The 17,009-nt window shown below is 48.0% G+C and overlaps 1 protein-coding gene across 8 annotated transcripts in view; it reads left to right on the top strand.

Moving 5' to 3' along the window:
* mrvi1 (murine retrovirus integration site 1 homolog) overlaps window positions 1-17,009 on the top strand; it is a 123,216-nt gene that overhangs the window by 44,622 nt on the left and 61,585 nt on the right. For 7 of the 8 annotated variants that reach the window (XM_069903801.1, XM_069903808.1, XM_069903771.1 and 4 more), the window contains 7 exons: window positions 1,695-1,782; window positions 4,102-4,308; window positions 5,937-6,037; window positions 9,381-9,454; window positions 10,152-10,325; window positions 12,075-12,140; window positions 13,330-13,412. In XM_069903801.1, coding sequence (XP_069759902.1) covers window positions 1,695-1,782; window positions 4,102-4,308; window positions 5,937-6,037; window positions 9,381-9,454; window positions 10,152-10,325; window positions 12,075-12,140; window positions 13,330-13,412 — 793 coding nt within the window. The remainder of the gene's footprint in view (window positions 1-1,694; window positions 1,783-4,101; window positions 4,309-5,936; window positions 6,038-9,380; window positions 9,455-10,151; window positions 10,326-12,074; window positions 12,141-13,329; window positions 13,413-17,009) is intronic. The other variant, XM_069903787.1, reaches the window with a different exon arrangement.

Raw genomic sequence — 17,009 nt, forward strand, 5'->3', positions numbered from 1 at the left:
TATGGGAGCAAAGGCATGTAAACCACAGAATGACTTTTGGCTCACCTTGGCACCCAGTCACATCCTGCAAGGAGCATCCTCCCGAATCCAAACCTTGTCTGATGAAAAGAATCCCCCCCACCCCTCTGATCCCCTCCAAACCCCCTCCCACTCAACAAACCTCTGCCTCCCGGAATGTTAGACGCACCAAGCAAAGGGCAGGATTCTGATTTGTGGTCCTATCTCTGCTCCCCCTCCCCCCGGTCAATTTATCTACTTCTGTCGGGTCACCCCTCCACCCCTCTGTTTCAAGAGAGAATAATAGCCCAATCTGGACAACTCCCATCCACCCCTCCAGCACAATCACCTCCTGTGGATGACATGGTGTGTAATTCACACACAGCACTGAGATCCAACATAATGTCAGTTTGAAATGTTGAGTAGAGGACAAACTGCAGGAGTATTAACCCGATGGCTGCTGCTTCACCTTGAACCATAGTACACTACAGCACAGAAACAAGCCCTTTCAGCCCTTCTGGTCTGTGCCAACCCATTTTTCTGTCTAATCCCATTGACCTGCACCAAGTCCAAAGCCCTCCACACCTCTCCCATCAAGTACCTGTCCAAATTCTTCTTAAATGTTAAAATTGAGCTTGCATTCACCACTTTAGCTGGCAGCTTGTTCCACGCTCTCACCACTCTCTGTGTGAAGAGGTTCCCCCTAAACCTTTCCCCTCTGGATTGTATCTCACCTACCCTCAGTGGAAAAAGCTTATCTATATTTACTGTTTAGATTTATCCCCCTCTTAATTTTAAATACCTCTATCAAATCTCCCCTCGTTCTTCTGTGCTCTAGGGAAAAAAATTTGTAACTGTTTGACCTTTCCCTGTGAAAAAACACACAAATGCTGGAGAAACTCAGCAGGTCAAACAGTGCCTTTATGTAGCAAAGGTAAAGATACATCACTAACGTTTCAGGCTTGAGCCCTTCATCAAGGTGCCCTGTAACTCAGTTCCTGAAGTCCAGGCAACATCCTAGTAAATCTTCTCTGGACTCTTTCTATTCTGAACCTGAATGGACATCATCGTCTGGTTATATCATCTGCCTTTTGTGATATTGATTGATGGATAAATATTTGTCTCAGAGCCCCAGGGAGACACCTTGTTCTTCAAAATAGTGAACTTGTGTATTTAACACCCAACAAGGGGTGCAGTTTATGCATTGCCCTCGTCCAGAATCCAGAAAATCCTACAATCTGGACCGACCCAATCGCCGGGCAGCCCAGAAGTTAGGGTATTTTACTGTAACAAGAACATGAGGGGGCTCCTTCACACAGAGGGTGGTGGGTACATGGAATGAGCTCCAGACGAAGGGTGGAGGTGGGTACAATTGGAGTGTTTAAAAGGCATTTGATACAGGTAGGGAAAGGTATGGAGGGATGTGGGCTGATTGCAAATGGGACTACCTCATTTAGGCAGTTTAGCTAGAATGGATGAGTTGGGCTGAAGGGCCTGTGACTGGTGTAAAATTGCAAGACTGTCTGAGGCTTCATGGACGGGACTTAGAGGCATTGATAGTCATGAAGAGCCAAGGCTGCCTTTGAACTGCAGCCCAAGACAAGAAGCTGAATACCCAGGGCATGCCAATCATTTTCCTGTTTGCCATGGCTGTCAAATTGGTTATTTATTGTGTTACTTGTCTTTTTGATCACGAGGAACAACGTGGGAGGAACCAGGTCCCAGGAGGTGGATGAGGAGCAAAGAGTGAGCCCAGGGACAGAGGCACAGCTTCCTGGCAGCGTTGTGAGTCTGAACATTACTTACCCTTCCAAAGAAAGGCTGACAATTACTCAGGAGACAAGATCTAAATTCAGAATCCTTCAAATATTTCATCCTTGTTTGGAATATGTCCCCTGTGGCCATCCGTTGCTGGAGATTGTGCCTGAATTCCGCAAGGAGAGAACAGCTTGTATAATCCACTGATCTTTGTCCAACAGCATACTTGTGTTTGATCCACATCACTTCCACTTCAACAGAAAAGCCAGACACAGCCAGTTATTTCATGACTACAGTGTGTTGCAGCTCATCTCACAGCCCAGGGAGAACACCTTCTCTCCATCCGTGCCAGCCCTCCATCTGGACCTACAATTCCCCCCAACCCTGCAAATGTTTCCTTGTGCAGTCTTCCACTCCCTCCCCTCCGTCCTCCTTTGGTCTGCTTTCAGTCTCTGTTCCAGATCACACTAACCTGCTGCATGTCTCTGATCTTCCATCGGAAGTAAGATGGATAAGGAACCGGTGGTTTAGGTAGGAGAGGTGGCAAGGCAAGGGGAGTGACTTGGACACAAAGGATGGAGAATTTGTGTCTGGTTGGAGGTGCTGTAAACAAAACAAGATAAACAACAACAGAAGAGCAAAAGTCTGAAAAAATGTTGGAACTACTTGACACAAAACATCGATGTTCCTGGAAATCAGAAATAAAATTGAAAGTTGGAAAGATCCAGAATCAGAATCTATCAGAAGATGTGTCACAAAATTTGTTATTTTATGGCAGCAGTACTGTGCATTATGGATGCAAAATTGCTATAAATTATTATTTCCGTAAATATAAACTGGGGAAGCATGGTTGGTGTAGCAGTCAGCACAATGCTGTTAAGAGTGCCAGCGATTGGGATCCAGGTTCGAATCCCACGCTATCTGTAAGGAGTTTGTACATTATCCCTGTGTCTGCGTAAGTTTTCCCCGGAGGCTCTGGTTTCGTCCCACCATTCGAAATGTACCAGGGGTTATAGGTTATTTGAGTGTAATTGGGTGGCATGGGCTCGTGAGCCAGAAGGGCCTGTTACTGTGTCGTATGTTTGAATTTAAATGTTAAAAAATTAAAAACTATTTAGAAAAATTAATAGTCTGAAAGAAGAGAAAATAAGTGAGGCTGTGTCTGTGGTTCATTGTCTGTTCAGGAATCTGATGGCAGAGGGGAAGAAGCTGTTTTTGTACTGTTGGGTGCTTGTCTTCAGGTGCTTGTCGTCTGGCTCCAGTACCTCCTTCTTGATGGGTGGTGAGGGTTGTTGAGGATAGAGACACCGCTTCTTATAGATATCCTCGATGGAGTGAAGATTGATCCCCATGATGGTGCTGGCCGAGTTCACAGTTCTCCGTAGCCTTTTGCTGTTCTGTGCATTGGCTCCACAGGGCGCCTGTAGAAATTTGGGAGAGTCTTCCAACAGATGTGGAGAGAGAAACTGAGTTTCCATAACAGGCAGAGCAAACTGGACAGACTGGTTACCTGAGACTGGAGTGGCAGCTGGAATCACAGTGAGGGTTCAAGGCAGAACTGTGAGGGCCAGCAGAGCCTTTAGCTCCGGACAACCACAAAGCACAGTAGGATTGCTTAAGGTGGGATGTAAGTGGAAAGAAAAAGTTTGAAAACCACTGTTTTAATCATCCCTAATTGACTCGATATGTTCATGGTTTCATAACTCCAAAGGAAATGGGCCAATGACAATTTTCCTCAGGAAAAATATTTCAGTAACAATTGGGTCTAGAGCAGTGGTTCTCAACCTTCCCTTCCCACCCACTTCCCACCTTAAACAATCTCTTACTAATCACAGAGCACTGATGGCATAAGGTGAAGTGGGAATTTAGTGGAGGCAGCTTGAAAACCACAGCAGTACACTTCTTCTTTCTTTGGCTTGGCTTCGCGGACACTAACCACTGCACTAACCACTGCACTAACCACTGCACTAACCACTATGCTAAACGCTATGCTGACTGTTACACTAACCACTACACTAACCATGTGATCTCACACATGAATCTTCTTCTCCACAGAAGGTGGGGGAGGGGGGAGGGGTGTGAAGAGTGAGTGGCAAGGGTGGGATGGACCTGTTAATGTGGTCTGGCTTTCCAAGGCAATAGGAGGAGGGGAGAGGAGGGGGTGTGTGATTGAGTCAGTGGAGGAGAGGATGTGTGTGTGTATGATGGAGTCAATGGAGGGGAGAAAGTGTGTGATGGTCTGAGGCACAAGAAGACCAAGGAGAGAGATGAGGGGTTCATTTAGATCGCGAAGACTGGAGTCAGGCAACAGCGGATTTGAAGGTTTTCTCATTTGTTTCTCCACAGATACCAGAAGACGACGATTCCTCCCCAAGCTCCTGCCTACGGCAACAGCTGACCAACTTCACCTTTCCAGGGCTCGACCCTTCCTGCCGAACCCCTGGCTCTCTGCCCCGTGGTCCTCGGTGTGTTGTAGCCCCCAGCATGCCCACGCTGCCCGAGGAGGAGGAAGGATCTGAGCATCGGGAAAGCGCACAGCGTTCCAAATCCAACGTAAGGAATACAAGTGACTCTAACAGGGGCCGATCACAGAAAAGGGGCTGAGATCAGGAGGTGGCAGCTGTGGTGTTGGAGTCAGATTTTGGATTTATTGCTAGAATACAGATATAACATCACGTACAACTCTGAGGTTCATTTTCCTACGGGCTTGCTGGACTGTACGCTAGTCTGGAATGGTTACCAAGTCCTGGGCATAACAGGCGAATGTAACCCCCTCAAAGGGTGACTCTTGGTCCAATCAAACAGACAGGAAATGGCAGGTAGTCGAAACAGGGTCACTGATCAGGCAGAGACAGGGAGGGTTTTCTGGAAACACACCAGCTAATTCCTTTCTAACACAAATGACAGGGGGATAGAGAGTTGGGTCATCTGTCAGCGAGAATTACAACCTGAGTCTCAACATTGGACAAGATGAAGGAGATGATCGTGGACTTCAGGAAGACCAGGAACGACCATTCTCCACTGCACGTCAACAACTATATAGTAGAGAGAATATAAAGCACCAAGTTCATTGGAGTTCGCTTAACTAGTGACCTATTGTGGACACTCAACATCTCCTCACTTGTCAGGAAAGTGCACTTCCTGAGAAGACTGAAGTGGGCAAGGCTACTGGCCACCATTATGTCAACATTCTACAGGAGCTCTATTGAGAACGTCCTGGCTGGCTGCATCACCGTGTGGTATGGTTTCTGCAGAGAAATGGATTGGAGGTCAATCCACAGGACTATAAGAGTGGCAGAGTGGATCACTGGAGTCTTCCCCCCACCCCCCCACCCTCCATCAACATGATCTATTGGAATCATTGTCTGAAGAGTACGTGTAAAATAATTGAGGATCACCCTTCACACAGCATCTTTCAGCTGCTCCCATTGGGGAAGAGATCCAGGAGTATCAGAGCCAGCACCACCAGGCTGAGAAACAGTTTCTTCCCACAGGCAGTGAGAAAGTCCAAAGGAACGGTTCACGCTAACCATCCAAAACTCTTATTTGTACAGAACAGTATTTTTAGAGATAAAATACTTGTCATGCATGTGTACTGTTTGTCTGTATGTGTGTAATGTTTGGTTGTGTGTCTGCGTGTTTTTGCATTGAGGACTGGAGAATGCTGTTTCGTTGGGTTGTACTTGTGCAATCAGATGACAATAGACTTGAAAGGATCCAGTATCCTGAGTGGAAGAAGGCAGTAGGGGCACCGAGGCCGAGAGAAATGTGACAGAGTTACGGCCAGCTCCTGCTGCAGAACTCCATGGGCAGTGGAGTCAACAGTGTCTTGTCCACCAGGACCCACTCTCCCATAAGAGACTGTTTCGGTGGGAAACCTTCTGAACCAGAGGCCGACATGTCCCTCATTGATATCAGCACAAGCGGATTTTCTGGTCCTGGTGAAATACTAACCATTGGTTGTAGCCCATTGCAACAGTGAAATTGGTGGTGAAGTAGTTGAGGTGAGTGGGCAGAGTCCAGGGTGTGGTGTAGATACAACCCTGGATCTGCTGAAGCCTGGCTTCATGAATAGGGATGATGAGGCCGAGGGGCTGAGGCTGTTCTCCAGGTTCTTGAAGGAATGTTGTGTCTCTGCCGGACAGTTCTATGATTCTTTACCTGAACAAATTCAATTACAGGTTCCAGCCTCCGCGGCCAGGATGAATTCAACGCCAGCGATTGTCCTTCCAGAGGTCACAGGCCCTTCTGTCAGAGACTTTGACCAAGCTGCACACATAAGGTAAAGCCAAGGAGGTGGGAAGAACTGTTGCATTTAGTTGGAGATCTGTTGGGGGTGTCCAGAACAGCTGAAGGGGATTCCAGGGAGATTCCCAGCCATTTTATTCTCAATAGATGATGCATTTATACATTTGTATTGAGGCCCAACTCAGTGTTCACACTGCTGCTCCGGGCTTAGACAGATAATCGCATTCTCATCCAGTAATCAGAACATTCCAACACAAGTCACAGGCTAGACTGATACAAGGGAGTACTAAGGGAGCCCCACACTGTGACCCAGACTGAGATGAGGGATTACTGAGGGAAACCCACCCAGACAGCTCTGAGGAAGTGTGGATGGAGAGCCACACTGAGTGAAGTGCCACGTTGTTGGAGAATTTCACTCGAACCCATTTTGGAGGACTTCTTCTGTCACACTTCACTAACCAAGGGTTCAGAGCTCAGGATCCCTTATCTATTGTAGGTTCTCTCAGTGTACCCTAGCTGTCCGCTTCAGAAGCATATCAACCCCATGGCTGATCCTACACCTTGTCAAGAGTTGTGATCACTGTTTTCAGAGTCCTGATTACCTGTTTTCAGAGTCCTGCAGCCCTGATTACCTGGCCTGGCTCATTTCCCAGTGCAAAGAACATGAGAACATAAGAACTAGGAGCAAGAGTCAGCCATTTGGCTTGTCAAGCCTGCTGCACTGTTCAATGAGATCATGGCTGATCCAATGATTGGGTTCATCTCCATCTACCTGCCTTTTCCCCCATACCCTTTAATTCCCCACCTATATAAAAATCTATCCAGCCTTGTCTTAAATATATTTACTGAGGTGGCCTGGACAGCGAATTTTGTAGATATACCACCCGCTGGGAAAAGCAGTTCCTCTTCATCTCCGTTCTAAATGTACTACCCTGAACCTTGAGGCTATTATGTTTGTTACATGGCCGCTGAGTCCCAGGAAATTAATGCTATTTTCCTGGAACGCATGCAGTGTAGAAAGGTCAGAATGGGAATGAGGGTGCCATTCCCATTCTGATATTTTACCTCCTAGACCCCTCGTAAAATTCCATGGAATGCCCACAATCCAAAATTAACTGCAGGCATTCTGTGAACAACGGGCTCATGAATAGCACATATCGATGACACACGTTGCAAGTCCTTCCTCTTTAATTACCGCAGTTCTGGTATGGTGTCTAAACTTGCATAAGGAAACAGAGATATTGAGTTTTGGTTGTTCATGTGTGAACGACCAATAACGAGATGTTGGACATTCTTTTCAGACTTGTAAAGTCACGCAAAGTCTATCTAAAAAATCCTAACTGTCTCCTAGTTCTGGTCTTCCCCACCAATGGAAACAACTTACCTACCTTGATCTTATCTATGGCTTTCATAATTTTATATGTTGATATAAGGTCCCCTCTCATTCTAAATTCCAGTAGACACAGTCCCGGATGACCCAATTTCTCCTCATAGGCTAACCCCTCATGTCTGCCTCTGACACCACATCAAGCCCCAGAATGACACTTTCCCTGTACAGATTACCTAATATTGAGTGAAGAACCCCTCCTGGACTCACCTTACAAATTCTTCCCTTGCTAAGCCTCTGGCACTATGGGAGAACCTGTCAACATTGGGGAAATTAAAGCCTCCATTACAACATCCGTGTTGTTTGCAACCTGTCCACCTATTTGTTCCTCTATCTCCCACTGGACATTGGGAGACAATGTAACCACATCAGAGTGAGTGCACCTTTCTTCTTCCTCCTTTTCTCTCTTCCCCCCCATCGACGTGATCTCCTGGGATCATTGTCTGAAGAGGGTGCGGAAAATCATTGAGGAGCCCTTCATTTCCCTCCCCCCCCCCCCACGCACAGCATCTTTCAGCTGCTCCTGTCAGGGAAGAGATACTGGAGCATCAGAGCCAGCACCACTAGGCTGAGGAACAGCTTGTTCCCATGGACAGTGAGAATGCTGGATGACCAAAGGAACTTCTCTCACTAACCATCCAATCTTATTTGTAGAAAACAATATTTATCTATTTGTTTTTATAGATAAAATACTTGTCCTGCATATATATTGTTTGTCTGTATGTGTGTTATGCCAGGTTGTATGTCTGCGTGTTTTGCACTGAGGTCCAGAGATCGCTGTTTGGTCAGGTTGTACTTGTACAATCAGATGACAATAAACTTGATGAATTTTTCCTGACCCGGCCCAGACTGTATCCAGGGGGCGCTCTCTGAATGGGGCTGTGACACACTCGCTGATGTTAGTGCATCTTCCCCCCCCCCGCCTCTGTTACATCCCTCTCCATTGTGTCTGAAACCTCTGAACCCTGGGAAGTTGGATAATGTTCTGGGAAGAACAGCTTCTTTCCAACAGCTATCAGGCTCTTGAACTTCCTCTTGTTACACTGGTCAGGGACTGTTCCCACACCACAAAAGTCTGCACTGTTGCAAAGTTACCTTTGTTGTACTATTGTTGTTATTAGTTGCTTCTTTTTTAACAAAGTACCTGTTTGGCTGCAGCAAGTCGGAATTTTGGTACATCTGTACACTTATAATGAAAATTTAAACTTGAAATTGAGACACACACCACGGTAACAGGCCCTTCCAGCCCATGAGCCCCATCCCGCTCAATGACACCCAAATGATCTACAGCACCTCCCCCCTCTCCACCCTAGTACGTTTTTGAACAGTGGATGGAAACCGGAGCCCCCAGGGAAAACCCACATAGACTCGTGGAGAATGTTCAATCTCCTTACAGACAGCGTGGGATTCAAACCCCAGTCCCGATCGCTGGCGCTGTAACAGGGTTATGCTAACTGTGCTGCCCCATGTGCTAACGGTCCCACCCCAATATGACAATAAACTGGTTATCATTTATCAGATGCAGCAGAGAGACATGAACGTAACCAACATGCAGATATGTAGGAATTCCCAAGCCAGACTAGTTACTCTTGGTGTACAGAGCACGCTGTGTCTGTACATAGCTCAGCCAACCGTTCAACTCCGTGGTAAGATGTTAGCCAGTGATGTCATTGTCCATCCCCGCCCACAGCCACTGTGTGACAGTAACCTTCCTCTGGAGATCCCATCCTTCGAATTTCCCAGCAAACACTGAGCCGATGAAGGGACTCAGTGAGTCAGGCAACCTCTGGGGATGGATACGGTCGATCCCTTTATCGACACTGAATGAAGTGTCCCAATCTGAAACATTGACTGTCCATTCCTTTCCACGGATGCTGACTGGCCCACTGAGTCTCTCCACATCTCCAGGATCCACTGTTGACAGGTTTTGTGTTTCTCTACAAATTCATTTTGTTTGAGTTGATGACTGCTATGTCGTTGGTCTCTGCAGATGCCACAGCCCCATTCAGAGAAGATCAAACAGGAACTCCAAAGCTTCCTCTGCAAGTTCCCTCACCTCTGTGGGTAAAGTACTGAGCAGTAGGAGAATCTGCTCCGACTTCACACTTCTCAGTCCTGGCACCTTCCCACCACTGCTTCCGTCCTGAGCAAACACGGCTCCTCGACAGGCAGCTCTTCCCCTCTCCCGACTGCCTATCTGCCTCTCGCTCCCTCTCTTTTCTGTCCCATTCGAATTATGCCAGGGTCCCAGCACCTTTGGAGCATGAGGTAGGCTGAGGTTTAGCCCGGCAGTCCAGTGAAGTGGCCGAGCAGTGAGTGAGGTGGGGTGAACAGAGGTGGGAGGTGTTGAGGTGAGTGAGGCTGAGATTAATGGTGGTGAGATGGGTGAGGATGTCTCTGCCTGGGGTTGACATGGGTGAGGTGGGTGGGTGAAGAGGGAGGGTGATGGGGAAGGCGAGGGGGTGGTAATTGTGAGGGAGACAGGTGGGTTAGAAGGGTGCATGAGGACAGTGATCAGGGGGAGGGGGTGAGGTGATGAGGTGGGTGAAGAGGATGGGTGAGGGGATTGAGAAGGGTAGGTGAGGTGGAGAGCAAGGGGGTTGAGGGGAGGAGAGGGGGAGGTGATGAAGTGAGTGAGGTGAGGAGAGGAGAGGGGGAGGTGATGAAGTGAGTGAGGATGGACAGGGCAAGGTGAGGGAGGGTGATAGGGAGGATGAGGAGATGTCTCTGCCTGGGGCTGAGGTGCCGTTGCTACCTTCAGATGGAGAGGGCCGTGTTTACGACCTGGTGAATGATGAACTCCCAGACGTGGAGCTCTCGGATGAAGATAAGAAGAAAAATGCTGAACTGCTGGAGGAGGCGAAGAAGATCAGCGAGAGTTTTCTGAACCGCCGGCATCGGCATTCCAGAGCCAGCCTCGGTGACTCTCCACCAGGTAATGCACAGCAGCTCTCTCCCACAGCTCCACTGCAGTCAGACCTGTGATGGTACAAAGGCCATTCAGCTCATCATCTGTGACATCTCCCAGTACGACAGTCCCACTGGTCCAAGTGTTCTGCTCTCTCTTTGTCTTTTCAGCAGTAAAATCAATCCTGTCCCTTTATTATTCATCATCCAAAAGTTACAAGTACTGCATTCATCTACAATTCACACAAAAGTTACAAATGAAACATGATTATCTCCGTCAATACCATCAAACCCTTGGAGAGATGACTGTTCCTGGAGACCCTCTTAACTGCCCATGAGCATAGATTGCTCATTCTTCAGGGATACACGGCCACACAGGTGTCATCAGAAGAGGGGGAGGTAGTCAGCCTGAGCTGAATCCTCAACTGCCCACTGCCTGGGCCCATGGATGGTCCTCAGCCAGGTCCAGTACCAGATTAACAAGAACAACCCTAGTCTGACCATTCTTGCTCCGTACCAGGTGCCCAAAGATTGGGAGCATGGGGCTGAAATGCAGCTAGAACTTGGCCCTTCAAGCCCACGAGCAGGGGCTGCACCCTCGCACATTCCATATCTCTGTGAAACACAGTCTTAACCAAGCTGCTGAAGTGACAGAAGGCTGGTGAGTCCGTGAATGGACTCAACTTGTGACTAGACCCACCACCTTCACGGTTTGTAGGCACATCATGGATTTCCCCTCCATTTTCACACTCGCTATACACAAGTACCATGACCGCATCCTCGTCTTCCACTGATGTGAAAGAATTCCTGGCCTCAGGAGTCGTTGAAGTTGCTGATCCAGCACAATTTCTATAGGGCCCAGGTCTTTCAGAAGACGGGCCTGGAATATTTATGAAAAATAAACAGTCCAGACCACTGTATAAAACAATAGTCCACGAAAGGAGAGGGCAAGTCTCACACTGATTGAAGACGTGCTAACTCAGTCTGCCTCAGAGCAGACCATTCCGTATTCTCCACGTCAAAACGAGAATCCAAGATGTGACTCCTTTATCTAGATGATGAGATAGCAGAGCGATGAACAGAAATCCCTGGATGCTTCATGAACTGACTCCCTGGAAATCTGCCAAAGCCTCCCGATCTCCTTAAAAGTGAGGCCGAGGCTCCCAGGCCTTCAAGACCTCAATCACAGTTGACAGTCGAGCTAATCAGTGATGAACTGGCACTGGGGTCACTAATGTTAAACTTTTAACAAGCAAGTTAACCAAAAGATTCTGTGGTGGGGTAAATCCACCCTGGCAAGCTGCCAGCTAATTGCTGGAACTGTGTAATTGGAGACAGCAGAGTTTTGCTCACAAGCAACAGGCTTCTTCTGAGCAAGAGGTCGGCCCAAGCACTCCCACACCACACACACAAAAAACCCTCCTTTCTATTTAAATTCCATTTCAGACATTTAAATCATTTATCTTTCTCCATCTTCCCAGCAGTGCAGACCGTGACTTCTGCATCGCCCTTTCCACAGTTTGACTCCCCTCTTATTTGATCAAGATTGTTAGCTTCAAGAGAACTGGAGGCTATTCTGCCCCTCAAGTCTGCTCTACCATTTCCTGGCCATGTAACAAGAGGGTGTCCGATGGTTAATCCCAAGGTGGGGTGGTTTACAGCCGACACTGCCTTTTTCTGAGGGTGGGGAGCTGGTGGTGGCTGATCCCAGAGTGGTCTCCCTGAGGGTTGTCCTTGATCCTTGTCCTCCTGCCTGACATGTGTGTTGTCCTTTCAGCCCGGACCCCGACCACATCACCCAGCCCATCCCGCAGTAATTCCATCACCCGGCAGCAACACATCGGTAAGCTTGCAGTGCTGGTGGGTGTGGCCTCGGCGTGTGGGAAGTCCTTTGGGTGCTGATGTGGAGGGGCCTCGAGGTGTGGGAGGCCTGTTGGGTGCTGATGTGGGAAGGGTCGTTGCAGTGTGGGAGGAGCCTTTTGGAGATGGCGATGGGACTTTGGGGTATGGGTGAGTCTATTAAGTGGTGAGGGGGAGGGGGGTTTTGTTTGGGAGGTGTTTGGGCCTTTGATTTGGAGAGGGGTTTGGTTTTGGGGAGGAGCTTAGTTTGGGAAGGGAATTGGTTTACGGGGCTTGGTTTGGGAAGAGGATTGGTTTACGGGGATTGGTTTACGGGAATTGGTTTAGGAAGGGGATTAGTTTAGAGGGACTGGTTTGGAGGGGCTACATTGTGGAGATGATTTGGTTGGCTAATCCATTCTGCACAACCACACAAGAATGGGCCATTCTTTCTTTACCTGGTCCACAGAGCAATGAGAAGTGACCTTTTCTCAAAGGTCAATATACAAGAGGCTCATCAGGATAGACGTTATTTCCTCGTGAGGGAGAGTCTCAAAGAAGGAACAGACCACAGGATAAGGGACTGGAATTTAAAATGAGAAACATCTTCTGGCCGAGGGGCTGAATCTCCAGATGGGAGCTGGCATTTGGATCAGTGGATGGATTTAAAGTGGATAAACAACTGGTGGATTGAAGAATTGAGGGGGGGGGGGAGTGGAGAAATGAAGCAGCGGGGAGCTGAGACCTTTATTGGCTCCGATGGACTCCAGCATTGTTCAGTGAGGCCAGCACCCTTACCTCTGAGCTTGCAGGTAGTGGATGAAGTCCCACTCCTGAGTACATGCTCTCAAGGCCAAGTCTTGCAATGCAGTGTTGAGACATCTCTGGGATGAGGCATTAACACAGCTCTGCTTTCTCAGGCGGAGGCTGATCTACTTCTGGAGCCATTCTTCACATCAATGGGGTGACTTGTTCTTGTGGGGAATTCTTCTCCAAAATGTGTGGGCCATGCTTTCCATGTCTTCAGAAGGTGCCTGATTTGGTGTTCAGCATTTTGGGATGCCCAGAGGCAAGTCTTTTGTTCTTCCTTTATGACCTCACAGAGGAGAGAGATGGCACCCCCTTGCATGTGAGGGGAGATGGGAGGTGAACCAGACCTGCCAGCATTAACACTTTGCTGATTCTACCACCAGAGTTGGAAGTTCCAGCAGTCTCGCCTCCACCTCAGCCTGCAGAAGAGCCCCGCCCGCCACTCATCAGGGACAAAGAGATTAAGGTAAAAGGCCCAGTGCCTGCAATGGTGCTGATCTCCAGGGGACTGCTGAGGAGAGAAGGCTGGCTTAAACTAACCTCTCCTGAGTGGAGTTAGCACAGATCTGCTCTCGGGTTTCTCCACGGATCTGGAGATCAATGGCAATGTGATTGTTGTGGTGTTAGACAGCTGGGAATATTGCATGGTGTGCAGCCTGGTGAAAGCAGGAGTTGACTATGAGTACCTGGTATAATTGAGAATGGCTGAGTGACATGGTTAAATAGGGAAGTACCTCTTTATGTGTCACCTCTGTGATCTAGCACCCTTGCCTCAGAGTTATAAAGCTGTAGTCAGAAGATTTTTTTGGAGAAATTGCAAAAAGGGAATAGAATCCTTGCAGGGGACTGGGTGTGAAAAAGTGTCGTCAAGGTAGTTGTGGGAGTTAGTTGGTTTGTAAAATATGTCGGTGGACAGCTTTCCTCCCGAGATGGAGACAGATTGAGGAAGGGGAGAATGTTGTTGGAGGTGGACCAGATGAATTTGAGATTGGAGTGGAAGTTGGCAGCAAAGTAAATAAAGTTGACGAGGTCAACGCAGGTGCATGAGGCAGCCCTGATGTAGTCATTAATAGAGCGGAGGAAGAGTTGAGGGCCCTTGCCTGTGTAGGATTCTCCAGCATTGTGTTTTTAATTCATAAATCTAGCCTAATGAATCTCAGCTGGTGATGTTTCAGGACCAGTATTCAGAGTTCTGGAAGGGTAGTCCAAATCTACAGCAACCGGGGAATTTAAATTTGAGGGTTCAGAGGAGGTTCACAAGGATGATTCCAAGAATGAAAGGGTTATATAAGGAACATTTGACAGCTCTTGGCCTGTATTCATTGAAATTTAAGAGTATGAGGGGGGGGGGGTTCTCATTGAAACATTTTGAACGTTGAAAGGCATGGACAGAGTAGATGTAGAAGGGTTGTTTTCATGATAGGAGAGTCTAGGACAAGAGGTCAGAACTTCAGGATTGAAGGGCATTCTAATAACAAAGCCGCGGAGGAATTTCTTCAGCAAGAGGATGGTGAATCTGTGGAATTTGTTGCCACATGCGGTTATGGAGGCCAGGTCACTGGGAGTATTTAAGACAGAGATTGACAGGCTCTTGATGAGCCAGGGCATCAAAGGCTATGGGGAGAAAGCTGGCTGAGTAGGGAACTGGATCAGCTCATGATTGAATGGTGGGGCAGACTCGATGGGCTGAATGGCCTATTTCTGCTCTTATGTTTTGTGGTCTTATGATTACAGACAAGTCCAGGCTTTGCTGTAGAAATGATTGGATTGTCTGAGAGCCCTGTCTGGTTCTAACATGCCACCTCTGGACCACACAGACTTCTGGGTGATCCCTGAAAATGGTCACTCATGAAACGTCACATTCAGCACCTCCCATCCTCAATCCCAAAGGCTCAGCTTGCTTTCCCTTTCAGGAGTAACTTGTCAAGCTGTGTCAAGTCCTTGGTGACCTCATCCTATCCTGATGGATGCTTAACCCTGAAAAACCATCACTTAATGGGTTTATTCTGTTAAGTTGCAAATTTCTGATTGTGGGAACTTGCTGTGCAAAATTGGGTGCTGTATTCACAATGAGTCAAGTGAGCTTAATTGGACGTGTAGAAATTTGTAATGAGGAAAGACACCAGAAATGTTGGAGGGACTCCGCTGGTCTCACAACATCTTAAAGTGCCTGCCTGCTTTTTGTCTATACCTTGATGAAGGGCTAAGCCCAAAACGTCAGTTATATATCTTTACCTCATACGGACGCTGTGAGACCTGCAAAGTTCCTTCAGCATTTCTGCCTGTTTTTATTACAATCACAACCACTGCAGACTTTCGTGTTTCACTCAACAATTTAGAATATCCAGGGATGATTAAAGGAAGAGGGTCTTAGTTTTGAACTCGACTTGTCTCTGACCCCATCCCCTTCACCCTCACGCACTCTCCCCGATGGATTATATTGGACATAAACCACTGCCATTCCAAGCCGATGAGCCATGGGCTGTTGCTAACAGTTACTGTCACTGATCTCTCTAACAACTTGCCAAAGCTCTGATGCAAATTTCATTGACATCAAACCTTCCTGATGTCATACCCTATCCATGACCTCACCTGTGCCCTCTCTCTTCAATACCTCCCCTCACCGAGAGCCCCCACTCTCCAATGTAGCAGCCTGTGTGATCCCACTACGTTCTCCGACACTGTCCCATACTGCGAGAACCTTTCTCCAACAGCCTCCCTTTCTCTGAGATACTCCCAAATCTGATAACCTTGGGAAGGGTGTCTGTGGGCTTCAACAGCAGGTTTCAGTGTGAAACTGCCCTTAGGGTTTAGAAGGAAGAAGCTCACTGGTAGACTGAGAGAGGGGCACAGCAGCCGGGGATGCTGATGGAACAGACGTGGTTTGGGATGGTGTGTGCGCTGTCGGGCAGTTTTGGTTGATCCATCGCAGCAGTGAGATGGTGGGCAGGAAATCTCCCTGTTTATTAACCCCACACCCCACTCCCTCCCTACTTGTACAGCCAGTCTCACTCCCATTAGGAGGTGGGCCTCATTCTCAGTGATCGACTGTGTGTCCAAACTCACTTATCTTCACTGCTAACAATCGTACCTGTGGCAGGAATAACAGCTCTTCCCACTGTACCACTGCCTTGTTGCACTGCTGCCTCACTGCACTGCACCACTGCCTCACTGCACTTCACAACTGTCTCACTGCACCGCTGCCTTGCTGCGCCGCTGCCTTACTGCACTGTTGCCTCGCTGCATTGCACAACTATCTCACTGCACTGCTGCCTCACTGCTTTGTACACTACACTGCTGACTGAACGTACAGCGCATGCATTGATAGTTCAATGGATAATAAAATTATATAATTACAAACTAAAATTGAGTGTCTGATGTTTTTCTTTGGCCATCAGCACTTGGACACACCCACTGCATGGCTTTCATGGTTGGTGTCGATGTAGTCTCTCCTTTACAATGAACACATGGTTTGAAATTAATGTTCACACGAGAGAGGGTAGACGCTAGAGTCTGGATCCAAAAGCAAACCTTTAGAAGAGCCCAGTGTGACGATCAGCTGCTGCTTGACCTTCCAGGAGCCGGTTGGCACCTCGTGGTCCCAGGAGGCTGGTGCAGGAAAGTTGTGGTAACCAGAATCTGTGTCGGAACAGGGAGTGATCCAGGTGGGTCACTGATGTCCCTTTCAGGGAAGAGCTGGATCTGGGTGTGACTCCAGACCCGCACCAGCCTGGAGGAGCTCTGTTGTAGCAAGATAATTGGACCTTAAGTATGGGCTGACTTAGCAGGATAGCACACAAAGCAATGATTTTGATTGTATCTCAGAAAATGTGATAATTCACTTCAAACCTGGGGCATTGTGGGAAGTGGGCTGGTAACTGAACACAGGGAGCATCAGACGTGTGGAGGTGAACAGGATGGTGTCTGAGGTGAGGGAGGGATTGAACCTGGTCTGCAAAGTCAGAGTAGGATGTACCTAGGTCTGCACACTGGCATTGGTAGGTGAGGAGGTACACAGAGCCAGCAAAGGGCAGAAAGTGGCAGAGTGGGTTAATGAGGGGAA

Source organism: Narcine bancroftii, chromosome 1, assembly GCF_036971445.1.
Source record: "Narcine bancroftii isolate sNarBan1 chromosome 1, sNarBan1.hap1, whole genome shotgun sequence".
Taxonomy (NCBI): domain Eukaryota; kingdom Metazoa; phylum Chordata; class Chondrichthyes; order Torpediniformes; family Narcinidae; genus Narcine; species Narcine bancroftii.